Raw genomic sequence first — 16,837 nt, 5'->3', positions numbered from 1 at the left:
CCTTTCAATGAGGGCTTGTGGGCCCAGACTTTGGAATATATTTATAATTGTCTATCTATCCACCCAGGTTATGCTTAAAGAGGGTCAGAGAGCTACTTTGCTTTATATCCAAAGGAAGTATTTTCCTTAAAAGATGGATTCTCTGTGAAATACACCTATCTCATCAGCTGGCCCTATTCAAGTTCCAGGGAAATTTCAGATCTCTTGAGCAGACATTTAGGATGTTATTAGTTTTGAAGATGTGCAGGAAGTCACATAAGACTGGATCCTTCTAGGCTCTGTAGTGTAGTCAGAGGTCACCTATCAAGAGTGTGTATAAAACAGAAAATACAGAGAAAGGGTGTATTTTAAGGAGGTCTGGGTAGCGCGAGGAAGACATATTCTGATTATCTTAGTGAGGAAACACTGCAGTCTCACAAATGTGTAGAAAAGTATATACCAAAAGGGGCCAATATACTCTATTATTAAAGATGGAGGAGTAGAGCGGTATAATGACTTCCTTAGATCTGGAAGAAATTCCCTGGTGATTATTCTGGCTTGATAAAAGGATTTTCAAACAACAATGGGTACATGGTGATCAAAGGATAGTTCATTGTCAATAGAAGTGCCCGGTCCCTAATGACTAATGTCAAATTTCAGAAGGGTATCATCTATGTGCTAAGTACATGGATGCCCAGTTTTGATAAAGTACACATTGCTGCATTTCTTGGTGTGCAGTTTTACACCATGATCCAGGGACCACTCTCTGGTGTGTGTTAGTCCTGCTTGCTGAACCTGGAAGATGAAGAATTAATTACAGCTCCAAGTGTGTAGTCATCTGCAAACTTAGTCAGTCATGGGCCCTTGATGTCATCTTTGACATCAGAGAAGTAAATATAAAAAAAAAAAAACTGGTCCAGACTGATCCCTGGGGGAAACCCCTGTTGACTGTTCTTTTCAAAGAAAGAGCATACTTTCCATTCTAATAGAGTGGATTCTGTCTGTTAGCCAGTTTGCTATCTAGTGGTTAATACAGAGATTTATATTTAGTTTGATTATCTTATTAATAATGCCAGAATGTGAAATGGTATCAAATCCCTTGGCTAGGTCCAGGTAGGCAGTGTGAACCAATTTGCAAAAGTGACTTTCTCAAAGAAGCCCATTAAACTGCAGGAGTCAGGATCTGCCTTTAGCAAGCCCTAACTGGTTTGGGTTCAATTCTTGTAGACCATACATGTTCTTACTAATAAGTTCCACAATGATGAATTCCATTGCTATGCATATAAGGCTGGTAAGGCTTATAGGTCTGTAGTTTCTGGACCAGTACTGGATCCCTCCTTTTGGAGCAGGATGACTACCATTCCTCTGGCACAAATCTACTGGAGAGACCTGGCTGAATAGACTTAATAGCAAGTCTACTAGACAGGATTTGGGGATGACAAGAAGGCAGCTGGCTACATTACCAGGACCTCAGCAGCCAGTAATTTTGGCCTTCAGGAGTGCATTCATGGCTTGTTCAGAGGTGATCGGGGGGGGGGGGGGTTGTGGGCATGCCAACAAGTAGGGGAAAGTTAATGGAGAATTAAGTTAGAGTTGAATTTGTCCACTAATATGTTGGGCTGTGTCTTCAGGGGAACAGTAAGTGTTGTTGTTGCTGCTGCTGTGCATTAGCTTAGAGCATTGCTGGGCATAACCCCTAAGGTTTCCGACACAGCTGAAGAAGACTTTGTTCTTGTCCTTAGCAGAGATTGCAAGTCTCAATTCATACATACTTTTAATGGATTTGATTTTGTTTCTGAGTTTGTTATTGATCTTTTTGAGTTCACTTCTAGATGATGGGGTATTAAGTTTGCTTTTACAGGTTAGGAGTTTCTTTCTGTTATTGTATTGTCTGTTTATACTAGGGTTTCACCACTGAGGTTTACTCATGAATTTGGCATTGTATTTATATCTTATAGTAACAGATGCCTTGACACATGCATAGAGGTGGGCATAAGAGTTATCCACAAATGTGGCAGCATGCAAGATGGGACCACTGAGGTGAGGATGGTGCACAGATTTCATCTGGTCATCCATTAGCTAGAGTATATTAGCCTTAGTGTAATATGCAAAGAAATAAGGGTTTTGTGGTAAGCCAGGTTTTATCCTTAAACTGAGTGTCACCAAATGGTGGTCAGATTTGACCAGTGACATGGTAACTGTAGATGTTCAGCACAGGGTGTTTATATTGGTGAGAGCCACATCCAATATTTCTGAACCACTAGTTGAGAGCTGAATCTCTTGGTCTAGTAAGCTGGCGTTAATGAAGTCCAGGAATCTTTGTACTTATTTATTTGAGATTATGTAGTTTTCCCAGTTAATGGAAGGATAGCTGAAGTCTCCTAAGAGAATAGATTAGGCCTGGTATGGAGGGATGTCAAGTTTGTATTGATATACTTTTGTGGGATGTAGATGACATGAAGGGGATATGGTAAGATATGCTGTTTAGAGTGGAAAAGATATGAAAGAGTTCAAAATCATTGTCCTGACTTTTGAGTCTGGAGGTAAGATGACATCTTAGGAATAACAAACTTACCTTCCAGTAACACCAGCATTGTCTGTGTTGGGTGTGAAGCAGTGTAATGCACTGAAACCCTGAACTGTGACAATATTCAGTAACTATCTAGTACTCTAAAAACAAGTACTACAATTGTTTTCAAATGACAATATTTGTTATGCACTTTACTCCACTAATCCTACAGTTTGATCATTTGTTTCTATGCTGCAATGTTTGTCTTTTACTGAAGATTTTCTCCTTAGGACTTTCACTGTACATGGGACTTCTCAGCTGGGCATTCCTAGTAACAAATATAAATACATAAATAAAATAATGTTTTGGATGTAGTTTCTACCTATACTCATATGTCTTCCTTCCCATCCTTAACCCCTTTCTTTCATTGTGTGAATGTTCAAACCCATCTGCTCTTTTGAAATGTTTATGTGCCTCTAGTCCCCCTGTTACTCTAATATCTTTTCTCCTGTGGCTTATTTTGAAAAGTTGCCTTTCATTCTCTCTTCAAGGACATGGAACTAAACACAGTATTTCAGCTGATGGCCGAAAACAGACCAGTAAAGCATTATTCATCCATATACTTCTTAAATTAGATCCCTCTAGAGTAGCACATAACTTTGTTTGTTAGGATCACAAATCTCTCTGTTTGTTTTTTATTTATTTATTTAACATTTGTTGACCGGGAAAGTCTGACTAGGTTCCACAGAGCCTGTTTTCAGCAGAGGCCCAAGGAGAAATGCTCCAGATGCATGTCTTTGGAATGCCTGATGATTTGCTTTTGCAGTGACTGCCATGAGAATGTTCTTTTCTTGCTTTGCACTCATTAAAGTGACAGTCTTGCTGATAGTTTAGCTTGGGGTTGTTAGACACAAATACTCTGCACTTTCCATACACTCATTTGCCATTTCTCCACCAGTCTGCTTGTCCCCCTACATCCTATTGTTAGCTTTAATCACCCCCATCTACTACTGTCACTCCAACTTTCGTGTCATGCACAAGCAGGTTGTTCATGTTTTGAGTGTCCCTCATGATGTCAGACATAAAGACATTTAAGAACACTTGACCTTGGAATGACACCTATGGGACTCCAGTCATTCTCTCACTTTTGTCAGAATCCCACTGAACATTATTCTTTCTGCCATGGAGACAATCATCCACACATTTTATTAGCTTTTCTAGCTTTAGATCCCTTCCGCTTGCCTGTCAATCTCCTCTGAGGAACTGCATCAAAGGTATCTGTGTATGCTACATATACAGCATCTACCATGCTCTCTTTGTAAAATTCTAGCATTACCCAAACATATAAACAGACCAGGATGTATAGAATTTGGATCAACCTAGATAGAAATGGAGTATCCTGGAATGATATGACATATTAACTCACGTCGGTTCTACTCCACTGGACTGTTTGTTGCAAGAAAATGACTAACTTTTCTCTAATTATCTTTTTCCTGGTCCTGTATGAGCAAACTAATGCTTTGTTAGAACTGCCTTTCAATGAACACATTTTTTTTACTTTACTCATACCCTCTTATCTTTTTCTGACCCCCTCCACAGCTATCTATGTCACAAACCTACCATCTGTAAAGATACATAGCATGTTTTAGACTCCAAGCTTTGTCCCATTTGTAAAGCTAATGAAAGAACTCACTGTTCTAGTCCCTACACTAAATGACCATTCTTTATCCTCACAAACTACTTATTTACAGAGATTCACTGGCTTCTGTTGCCTCATTTCCCTCACTCCAAGCTACTCTGCTGCTTTCTTTTTGTGAGTCGTGCCTATAAAAACACACTATTCTCAGAATGCTGTCTACTTCTTTGAGCCTAGGAAAATAAGTGAGGTAGGGCGGCCAGAGTATAGCTACCTACCATGCATAAAGTTTAGGAAAACTATATAGAGCGTATATCCAGAAAATCCAAAATCCTTGACAAACTACTATACTACAAACAACTGCGTAACAAAGTAAAAAATCGCACAATCACTGATAAAAAAAAATCTGTACCAACCTGCAAACTAACACCTCTCATAACCTCAAAAAATTCTGGTCATCAATCAACTCAGGCACAAACCATAATCCTAGCCCTTACCCTGATAAATCCCCTAGTGAAACTGCCACGCTCTTTAAAAGTCACTTCATCAACAGTATCTCAAACTTTGTGTCAAACAATACCCATGCTCTGTCTACTATTATTCACTTCTCAAATACTTCCATAACAAGTATAAACACTGCCTTCACTTCATGTCACACAGCTACTGCTTTAACCTTTACATTCCACCCAGTCTCCACCAACTTCACAAAGAAATTTCTACTAAAACCCAATAAACTCACTGCAGAATATCTCAAGTTTGAGGCCCTAGTTTACACAGTAAGTATTGTTATCAACAGATCAATCTCTGCATCATATGTCCCATGCATCTGGAAAATGTCATATGTTATCCCACTAAACAAAGGAAACAACTCCTCTGATCTATCTAACTACTGCCCCTTTGCAATCATCACCTTTGTCCAAAATACTTGAAAAATATATCCATTTACAACTAATGAAAAATGTATCCATTTACAACTCATTAATTATCTTGTCCATAAAACACTACTGTCCCCAACACAGCATGGCTTCAGACCTCATCACAGCACATCAGGAGCTCTCCTGTCCTTGATGGAGACCATAAATTATGCTAGAGACTCTGGTCAACTTGTTTCTGCATTGTTTCTAAACCTATCTAAGGCATTTGATACAGTCCCCTACACTAAACTATTACACAAACGTTCCTCTTTTGGCCTCACATCATCTTCCCTTGCATGGTTCAAAGGTTATCTCACAGACAGACAACAGTTAGTTAAATGGCATGACTCTCTTTCTCCTTTTCTACCAAACATCATAGGGGTTCCACATGGATCCATCCTTGGGTTCTTCCTGTTCAACATCTTTACAAATAATCTTCATTTATCCACTAAGAAATCCAAATTAATCCAATATGCTGATGGCTCAACTATTGCTTGCTCATCAAATAACCCAACTGACCTGAAACTTGTGACCCAAGAAGCTTTTTCATCTGAACTCTAGTTAAAAAACTCCTGATTGCTACTTAACCCTAATAAAATAAAACTCACACTTTTTCTCCCAAAAGGACAAATAGTAAATAAAACACATTTGAAAATTCATTCCTTAAATAACACTCTAATTGAAGCAGTCCCTAACACTAAGCCACTAGGTGTAATCATCAATGAAAACTTAAAATTTGATCTCCATATCCAAAGTAATATTTAAAAACCCACCAAAAATTAGGGATGCTCTACAGACATTCTCCTTTTCTTAACTGATCACCAGAATCACTCTTGCTAACATATACGTATTACCTTCCCTACTATATGGCACAAACATCCTTACCAATCTCCAGAACTCCCTTCTATCTAAACTTGAAGCTTGCTACAATAAAACTGCAAAATTTGCCTCATGTCATCCCAACTCACCACTGCACCTCTCTACAATTATTAGGATGGCTAAAGCTACTACAACGTCTCTCCTTCATACAAGTCTTAACAGCCCACAACATTATATATAAGCCCACAGCCTGACTCCCTGCTCTAATCTCCCTTCTTCCTAGCTACCTTCCCCCTAGATCTCCATGATCCAAAGACAAACAAACCCAATAAAAACGCTGGAAAATGCCTGCAATCCCATCACATCTCCAAAGACAGGAATGATCTTCCAACAAATATTAGAAATCACTCTAACTTTCTCTTATTTAAATATGCACTGAAAGAATTCTTAAGCAAAGCATGGATCTGTTCCTGCTCTAAGCCCATCTAATTCTATATCCCTCTGCCTTGGCTACCTTTATAACAGCTTTTTACAACAACCTTCACAACTCTGACTATCTCCTCAACAACCTCTTTCCCTCACTTATGCTTTCTCTGCATTCTCTCCTGCCTATTTTTGTTTTTATTTATGCTTACATGTTGAGTGTGCTTCTGTTACCCCTCATATCTCTCCTGTCTTCCCACATCTGTTACTCTTGTCGCACACGCTGATTTCCTTCTTCACGGTCTTGTCTGCTCCTGTGCTTCCCCTTGTGCTGTTTGTCCTCCCTTTTTTTAATTCACATACTTAACCTGGATTGTAGTGGAGTTCCTGCTTTTGTTGCCTTTGTGAATGTCTGGCATTTCTATTCCAGTGCAATTTTTTTGACGTGTGTTTTATTTATATAAGAATTCTGCTGTAAAGGTTTACTAATTACCATTTACCTTGGAGCTTTTCTCCCCAAGCCTCTGCTGAAAATGGGATCCTAGGACCCCAGTCACACTTTCCCGGTAAACAAATGTCAAATATATAAATAAATAAATAAAGCACTCCTTACTCTGAATGCTGTTCCTATATAAGTCAGCCAGTGCTGTTAATTTATCACTTCAAACCAAACAGTTTCCTCCTGTAGTTTGTCCTTCTCATGGATGAGTGAGTCAAAGTGGATATTAAACTACAAAAATATGTATGCTTGCCCACTGGAGTGGACATTTTGTAAATAAAATAACACTATAAAAAGGTTCAACTTACAAAACTACTGATGTAATATTTTCAGCATCTTTCTCAGCAAAATTAAGTCACTGTACACTGCTATGTAGTTAATAATGTTATATAAGAAACTGTTACTTAAGTGACTCACTTTGTCTCTGAGTTCATTGATAGTAGCAAAGTAGCCACTCATGTCCTTCTCAGCGACAGGGGATTTCTTCTCATAATATTCTCTGATTTTCTTTTCCAGCTGGTGGTTGCCCGCTTCCAAGATACGCACCTGAGAAAATGAAGGATAAACATTAAACATTTAAGAGTGTCATCATGCAAGCATTTAAAAAAAAATGAAAAAGCACAATTTAATACAGATTACAAACAACAAAATAAGAATAAAGCAATATCAAGACACACATCAGATATTAACCAAAAAGGCAAATGGCAAGAAACGTCACCAATAAGGTAGCCTTGGAAAAGGTTCTGTAACATCATACTGAAAAAAAAAGTGCAATACAATAACGTCAAAAGGAAGACAGAAATGTATGATTTAACACAGGAACATGTCTTGTCAAGGTAGTAATCTTTTCTATAGTGATTTCCTTCTTAATAACGCAAGAAGTATACAATAACAAGTTTCTTTCCAACCCCTGTGGAAACAAATAGAGGAATATGTTGAAAGACCTACACATATTTCAGCATTATGATTTCTCACAGGGTACATACTTGAAACTGTACAACCTTCATAGTTTATGGACTATGTTCTATAGTGGAAAGATATGTTTCATTACTTAATGGAATGAATAACATCATCATACCACAAAGTTATACAGAACTAATAAATTAAGAAAAACAATTTAAATACAAAAATTATATTATTGAAGTGAGACAAGTTCCTGCCCGAACCAACCTTAATATATTATAACTACAAAATCATAAGAGATATGTTGATTTTTTTAATGCAAGATTAAACGGTCACATAAAGTGAGGAATGATGACTGACCCTTTTTCAGGCAAAATACTAGCTATAATTTAATTATTCTCAACTTTATGACAATTATGCAATTGTATCTGTAGGCTACAGTACTGAAGCTTATGCATATACTTCCATGTATGTGCATTGCTATTTCAATTTTCTACTCCTGTGATCTTGTTTTTTTCTAATTTCCTACTTTCAAAACTTTGTTGTTTTGAGCTCCCACCCTTCTGTAAGTGAATGCATAAAGTACATACCTTTCAGCTGTATGCCGAGTGCTAACAATGCAGTAAAAGTAAGACATTTAAGGTTATAATAGATCTACAACCAATGGATAAGCTCTTATGATAAAGTCTGTCAGCCTCATTTTAGCCTGTAAGCTTTGTTTTTCATTTTCACATTTTAAAGGAGTTATAAAAACTGCAAAATTGTTATCAAAATTCAACAAAACCAATTCTCTTTTAAAGTAGGCTACAGATAGTGGGTATATTGTTCTTTATAATTCATTCTGACTAAAAATGTTTCTGATCCAAGGTATCATGAAATACGTGTTCTTTGATTCTTAACTTAAATATGCATTTTTAATGTAGCTTGTTTTAAAATTTACTTTGGGATTTTGGACTTGGCAATCCCTATTTTTCATTTTTTTTTTGAATTTATGTCAAAAATGGTTCATAAAATTACAGTTTATTTATCTTTTGTTGACCAGGCTACTGGCCGCTTTTCAACGAAGGTCTAATGTAATATTTAAATTACTAGGAGAAATTTGTCCATGGATTGGGGAACTTCCCTTATTCTTTTCAATTGGATCTTTCATATCTGCCAGAGCTATCACCATCTCAAGCAGATGAGATCTTGGTTTAATGTCTAATCTAAAGGACACCACACCCACAGAAGTGCTGCACTGCAGTATCAGCAAGCCATCTTCTTAGTGCAGGACTAGAACCCACAGCCTTCTTCACCAAAGGTGAGTGCCCTACCTGTTGCATCACTGAATACTGTTACTTGCATATTTACCTGCTGTGTTGTTTAACGGTCAAACTGAATGAGCAAGTATACATTGTGGAGCAAAGGGAAACTCAACCTTCATGGCTGTAGACATTATACAAAATCATGGTCAGCGTGTGTAGAATTTAGGTACCTATGACATAATGGTAAGGTCCTCGGTGGATGATGCTATAAACAAGTATGGGTGAGTGAGGAAGAAAGGAAGGGTGACAGTATTAGACAAATGGGGCAGAAAAGAAGTAATAGCTGCTGTCAATGAAAGTTATATTTACTGGGAGGGGGGGCTTGGCAAATACCAACTCCACTTCCACTGGCAACACATGCATTGTCTACTTCCATAGTGGTGGGGGTGCAATTAAAGCTGCAGCAAGAAATTCAGCTTCTCTGCATCAATCCTACAACCTCATTACTTTGTCCAGATAGGCATTTACTAAGCTTTTTATTTACAAATTCTCACATAAATTCCTCAAAGTTCCCCTACCATTTTTAATCTAAAATCCATTGTTCTTGCTTCCATTTATAAATTTTATTCACAACTGTTTTATAATGTTTCGTCTATTTATATGTGTGATTTGAAATAATGGTATATGGAACATGGTTAGGGACATAAGATTCAGTGGCAAAATATCAAAGCAAAAATGACCAACAACTGAGAAAAAAAAATTACGAAAAAGTAAAGAAACCCTTCTGCAATTAAATAAGAAATAAGTATTTTTTCTCCAAAAATAAAAAATAACTGTTGTTTTCCCCCACTTCTTCTATATTATTAATTTAAAACCATATTGCAGGTTATAAAAAAATGTATACTTCCTTACTGTAGTACTATGGTTGGTACCAAATAAACAATGGTAGAAACATAACAATCTCTGCTTTATGTTTACTGTGGGGGGGGGGGGTCAAGGCCTCATATCCAACCCAGACCCCCTGCCACTTAATACTACCTACTCATAGGTCATTGCATCTATTAGAAAAGATTTTCTCTGAGTTGTGGCAGTGTCTAATGGAAAGGAATTAATGGCTGTCTGACTGGGTTCTAACTGCTCAATCACATTTATTTGAATTAATATTTGCTTGTAGATTTTATGTGATAGGTTACCTTATTGTATAATGCAGGTACTATGAGATCTCTGTTTATGTGAGACTATCGTAGACTGTATAGGAAAGTTTCTGCTTTCCCCAACTTTGTGTAAAAGTTAAAAATGGTATATAAAAATTGGTATATGGGAAGTGCAAAGGGGAGACTGACCACCTGCAAAAGTACTCTTTTCAGTCAGTAGGAGTGTTTTTAAGTAAGTTGTATCTCAATAAATTATGGTCAGGGAAATAACTTCTGAAACTTCATAACAATATCAGTGATATATGCAAAATTATTGAAGAGCAATTCATGAAAGTATGCTTTCCAGATGACACGGTTTGATTCACTGTGGTTAAAGAAATACTGTTCGGACCTAGCAGATTCCAGAAAATGATTTCTGATGTTTTTTATTACAGTATAATGAAGTTTACTTTGAAAATGACCCATATAGCATCTGACAGACTCCAAACACTTTGCATACATGTCTGAATTATATTACTCTGTACATATATGCATGCATACCACTACACTGACTCATGTGCATTCATACACGGGAGAGTATTATTTTTTTAACAAGAAACATCTGTATTGAATGGTCACTTATGACATAGGCAATCATACATTTACATAAATGGAAACAAACCATATTGACATGTTTTCAGTCACAAACATTATACATCTCATATAATCTTCTATGAAGTCATTGTCAATTGAACATTACACTCAATTCCTGCCTTCCTTTAAACTCATTCCTCCTCCAAAACATTAATCTGCATGTATTGTTCCCAAAATTCCCATTTTTAATATGCAATTTGCTCCTAGCCTTTTCTAAAAATCCCACTTACGCTTCTTTTACTTCTGTTACTATAGTCACTACTTCTAATATGATTGGTTTAGGGTTTGATTTCCATCTTCTAGTAACTGCTTTCTGGCAGCCACAAGAATTAAACTCAGCGAAGCCTTACTATGTCTAGGCAATTCCAATTCTGTATCTCAGCTCATTTCTTTAGTTATACCAGTTTGCTCACCCAGTATGTCTGCCAACTCTTTACATTCTAAAAATATGTTCCCAATTATTTATTTCTTCCCCATCACACCTCCAACATTTGCAATCTACCTGAGGAAAAATTCTTTGGAGTCTGCTTGGGGTATAAAAATACCTCTGCAAACACTTCCAAGCAAAAGTCTTAAATCTTCTTGACTTTGTTGCATATTTGGGAGACATACATATACCATCCTTTTGTTTCTTTGTGAATTGCTTATTCAATCTCTCTTCCATATCCTCTCCAACCTCCTCTGATTGATTCCCATAGCTATCATGCAACATTTTATATGCCCTACTTAGCAGCTTCTGCTCTAGATTCTGCCAAAAACTCTGCTAGTACTGTTTTTTTTTCACCTAAGATTTCCCCTATACCTTTCTCTTTTCCTATACTCTGATATCAATCCTCCAAAGGGAAGGCAATCCCTAGCATACAGTCCAAATGTATTCTTAGCCTGTTACTAGTCTATTGCCTTTCCCTCTCTAGTTATTTGCTCCCAGTACCTTAGTTCCTTTGCCAGTTTTCTCCAGTAAATTCCAGTCCCCATCTTGCCTATTGTCTGTACCATTAATTGCAGTCATCCCTATTGACAGAATATTCTTTCTCCATTCCTGTGTTGACTTGGTTCTTGGAATACTTTCTGCTTCTTTATTAATATAATATTTTGTATGGCTATTGTTATTTCTGCATCCAAAGCCCCAGCCTCTCCATATTTCTTGAGCTTCCCCCTCCTTCATCATCATCATCCCTTTTCACTTTGAATTATGGCATTCTGCTTGTACTATGTATATGAGCCTTAACTGTGTAGCTCTGAAATACCCCTTCAAATCAGGTGATCCAAAACCACCTTGCTACATTGGAGGAATCAGCTTATCCCATTTGACTCTTGCCCTCGTATCCTCCTAGATAAAACCCTTCAAGTCTTTATTAATTGCTACCCAAAACTTTTCTTTTGGCAGATAAAAATATGATTGACCTGTGTATTACACTAATCGGACTAAAAATATTTGACTGCTTGTACCTTGCTATCCATATCCATAAAACAGAGCTTCCAGTTTCGCAGTTTTAGTATTATCTTTTGCTTCGTTTCTTCACTCATATCCTTAGCTGCATAACAGAGTCCTTTTAACCCATACTTCTAAGTACTTCATCTTATCATGTCCCCATAAGTATGGATATTGCTGAACCAATTTGTGTGAGTACATAGTTTACTGCTATCACCTTTGTTTCATCTTCATTAATTTTGTATGCCAAAAAGACTTGAAACTGTCTCAGAATGTTCCACAACACTGATATGTTCTTTTCTGGTTTTCTCAGGTACAAACTAATATCATCAGCAAATAAAGCCAGCCATTCTTGATTACTATATCAGTTATATCCCTTTTTGAGTCCCTTATTTTCTTTGCCAGTGGTTCTAAATATAAGCTCATAGGTTCATAGGAGTTTACTAGGCTAACAGCTCAAAAGCCCTTACAAGCCTAGTAAGTTTTACTCAGATTTTACCCAATTTTATGTCCCTATGGGAAAGACAACAAGGGTCAAATGGGGTTATGCCAATTTTTACAGACTGCCTCTTTCTATAAGGGACATAGGTGCCACCTCAGGAGTGAATTTGCTATTTCCCATCCATTGGTCCAGATTGTTCTTGAAGATGATCAGGGAAGGGCTCTGCTTCAAGTGAATAGGAAGCCTATTCCAGAGGAGGGGTGACCTCTGGGACACAAATCTGTCTCTCCAACATACTATATTCACGTTGGAGATCAGGTTTTGATCCTTGGAAGGGAACCTCCATGCAGTTAGTTTTGCGAATATTCAACATTTCCATCAAGACTGGTTCAGATACTGCCTTGTAGATCACCCATAGATTACCCTCAGTAACTGGTAGGAAACTGAATACAGCAATAGGGCTTTTAATTAGTCAGCATATAACATGTTGGTTATACCCTGTATATTTTTGGTTAGAAACCTCTGAGGATGCTCCAACAGTTGCAGGTGCCTGGCAAGGTACATACCAAAGGGTGCATTGTACATGACTATTGGTCTGATGAGGACTGAGTACAGTGCTACTATGACATCCTTAAATCTGTATGCCATTATAAGCTGAGCCAGATAGATGTATTTCCTCATGACCATAGACACATGGTGGTCAAAGTTCAGGTTACTGTCTATATGAGTACCCAAATCTTTCACCACTAGGTCCACTCTTGGGGGGGGGGGGTTCTATCAATGTTGTAATTTGCAGGGGTATTTATTTTTCCAAAGGATATTATCATACAGATCTTCACATTTAGTTTGAGGCCATGGCTCTGACCTCAATCATTATTCTGCATCCATTCTTTCTATAGGATATCAACATTGTCTGGGGAGTAAGTGATTGCCCCAACTTGCAGACATCAATGAACTTGATCAGCCAAAGGCCATCTACATTTGCCCTGACATCTGAGAAGTATATACAAACAGGATGGGGATTAGCACTGAACCCTGTGGTACCCCATGGTGACGGACTCAGCCACTCTAATAACATGTGTCCTATCCATGAGCCATTTAGCTATCCATCTGGTGACACAGAGGTTTACACCCAATTTTAGGAGTTTATCCGTAATACCTGAGTGGGATATTGTGTCAAATGCCTTGGCCAGGTCAAGGTAGGTGGTATGCATTATCCTACCCTCATCCATTGCCTTGCTGACCTTCTCAAAGAAGTCTAGCAGACTGAGCAGGCAGGACCTGCCCTTGACAAAGCTGAAATTGGTTAGGTCTAGAGTCTTGAAATTTCCTATGCTGTTGTTAATCAGGTCCATGATTATCCTTTCTATAACCTTGCATTTGAGACTAGTCAGATGTATGGGTCAGTAGTTTCTAAGGTCCATTGATAGTCCCCCTTGTGCAGAGGAATGACTGTTACTGTCCTCCAGTCTACTAGGACAAAGCCTGTCTGGAGACTGAGGTTTAATAGAGATCAGAGTGAGTCTGCTAGGTTTTGTTTCAAGCTATTTAACAGGCACCCTGGGTTTCCATCAGGGCCCATTGATGCCATGTTACTAGCTTCAAAGAGCACAATGACAACCTGTTCTTCTGTGATAACAGGCAAAGGAATGCTAGAGGATTCTTCATGTGGAGAGACCTGATAAGATGAAGGGGTGAATCTTGAGCTGAATTTATTGGCCAGCAGGTTTGCTATTTCTTCTAACTGAGAATAGGTAGTGGCATCTACAGTGAACTCAGCATATTGTTGAGTGGTTTCCATAAGGCCTTTGCTTGGGAAGCTGTTTTAGTCTTATATTTAGCTTTTGAAGACTTGACTAGTTCCCCGATTTGCCTATTGAGTCTATAGCAATGTCTTTCGGCTTTTCCTGGTTAGGGGTCACCACAGCAGATCACTGGTCCACAGATTGATTGGAAGTGGATTTTTATGATGCTGAGTTGCCAACCCGATGCTCAACCTTCACAGAAACCCACACACACATGCACCTACCTGCATGTCTTTAAAGCTCACTCAGCCACAGGGAGGACATGCGGACTCTGCACAGAAGGAAGTCCAGCCGAGAATCGAACCAAAGAACCTCTTGCTGTGAGGCAGCCACTCTAACTGCTGCACCACCATGGCCCCTGCCTATTGAGACTAATGATGGATTTTTTTCTCTGTTCTGCACCCTCCCACTTACTTCTAGACATGAATTTTTTCCTTCTGTTATATAATCTATTTATGCCAGGAGTCCACCAGGATGACTTCTTTTTATGGCTAGACCTAGGTTTAGTTTGGTCAGGTACTGCCATTTCTATGCAGTTGTTTAAGTGGCTCCACAGGGCATTTGTGTTTACTTCTGCATAGGCCTCCAGGTTTTCAGGGTTTGGAAGATCTTTAAAATTACCCATGCTATCACTTAATAGAAAGTCATTTGCCTTGAAAATTTTTTTCAGGAATGTAGGGTTTGATGGGGGGGGGGGGGGGTTACTGTTATATTTCTTTCTAAGTAAACCGATTTATAATCCGATCTTACCAATGAGGACATTACACTGGGGGACTGCAATGCTCCTCCATGTTTGTGAGTACTATGTCAAGGATATTTGAGCTCCTAGTGGGTGTGGAGACCAACTGTTCCTAAGCATTTGCATTAACAAAGTCCTGAAATTTCTGAGTCTCTCTGGTCATGTAGGTTTCTCAGTTTATGGCAGGGTTGTTAAAATCACCTATGAGTAGTATGCTGGGCTGCATTTTAAGTGATTCTAGTAACTTTGGGTATGTGGAGTGGTTTTCATGGTCCATGGTTGGGAACCTGTAGATAGTGATGGTATAGTGGGGGATTTTGCCTATGGTCAGTTGGGCATGGAATACTTTGTGAGTCATCTTGCTTGATCAATCTTGAGGTGTGATTGTTTTTTATGTAAATGAAAACACCTTCTCTTTTCATTTTCTCAGTTTCAGATGGTGGTTTCAATGTGTGATATTTACTGTAACCTTGCACTGCTGGGGTGCTTTCCTCAGCTATGAACCATGTCTCTGTAACTGCACATACATCAGCATTCTCCAGGGTGAGGAGAGCTTCCAGGGAGTGCAGTTTCTTGCTAAGTCTCCTAGCACTGAGCAGTAGTACCTTCAACTTGGCATTAGAAGAATTTATCACACTGGTAGGTCTTTTGGTTTGTCAAGGCCTAAAAAAGACACTGTGGGGGTGGCTAATACTTTGGCCAATATTCAAAAGTCTAACGGCAACAGGTGCAGATCATCTCTGGCAAAGCAGTGTGTTCTGTCAGTCATGTCATCTCAGGTTGACAAACACTGAATTCCTCTTAGAATGACACAAGTGACTAAGCCAATTATTGAAGTCAAAATTTTCTGTTAATGCAAAGAATTCTGCTTTGAACTGAAGTTTAAATATAAATAAGAAACTTTATACTAGAAATACGACTGATGTGCATTGTCTACCTCACTGCAACACAGTCATTAACTGCGTTTATGTCGGTTGCCTTTTAACACAAATCTACCTAAAATTACTTGGCTGTATGGTGTGTTTGATAATGTTTGAAAAGAAATGCTTCTTTCTCACCCTGCATCTGTAAAATGTCCTGTCATTCCCTCTTCTAACAGCAAAGCTCACAAAGAATTATATCTCAAAGAATTATGTCTCCAACATTATCATACTATCTTACACTACCGACATTTATGTATGTATGCATGTATTCAGAATTAAATGCTAATTTACACTTTTTTATAAACTGCTCTGTCATAATAACATGTGTAAAGCAGGCTGTATAGTCACCATTAGTTAAAATTATAGGTACATGTTAGAGTCTGCTTTACGGTACAGAGGGATGAATCCCTAACTGTCACCTAGGCAATCTGGGATTGACTAGCAATCCAGAGGATGGAGGAGTCAATGAGGGAGGGTGGGAGTGAGTGGCCATTTCTAACTTGCACATCCTCAGGGGATGGAGGCTCCAGCATGCTGCAATGCCATACCTATGGAAAGAGAGACATGGGTCATGGGCATACTGTTGATTCTGGCAAGCCTCATCCATGTGATAGCATCAATGCAGCATATGCAGGAACAAACGCACTTACAAGGGAAGGCAAAACATACCTTGCATGTCTGCAAGCATACAGGTCATCTGGTGTGAAGGAGTTTTGCCCAGGAAAAAAAAAATCATGGCTGCCTGGAAAATGTCTGCATCATGACTATCGCTCGCCACAGAAA

At 38.4% G+C, this 16,837-nt stretch overlaps 1 protein-coding gene across 1 annotated transcript in view; it reads right to left on the bottom strand.

Annotated features, from left to right (window-relative positions):
* Window positions 1–16,837, bottom strand: part of KRT17 (keratin 17) — a 54,364-nt gene that overhangs the window by 22,941 nt on the left and 14,586 nt on the right. The window contains exon 2 of the mRNA XM_044054932.1: window positions 7,197–7,325. Within this exon, the coding sequence (XP_043910867.1) occupies window positions 7,197–7,325 (129 nt within the window). The remainder of the gene's footprint in view (window positions 1–7,196; window positions 7,326–16,837) is intronic.

Source organism: Protopterus annectens, chromosome 13.part0 (genome assembly GCF_019279795.1).
Source record: "Protopterus annectens isolate FY-2018-M chromosome 13.part0, PAN1.0, whole genome shotgun sequence".
In the NCBI taxonomy this organism is placed as follows: domain Eukaryota; kingdom Metazoa; phylum Chordata; order Ceratodontiformes; family Protopteridae; genus Protopterus; species Protopterus annectens.
The sequence above is the reverse complement of the archived record's forward strand: the minus strand, read 5'-3'. Positions and strand labels throughout refer to the sequence as shown.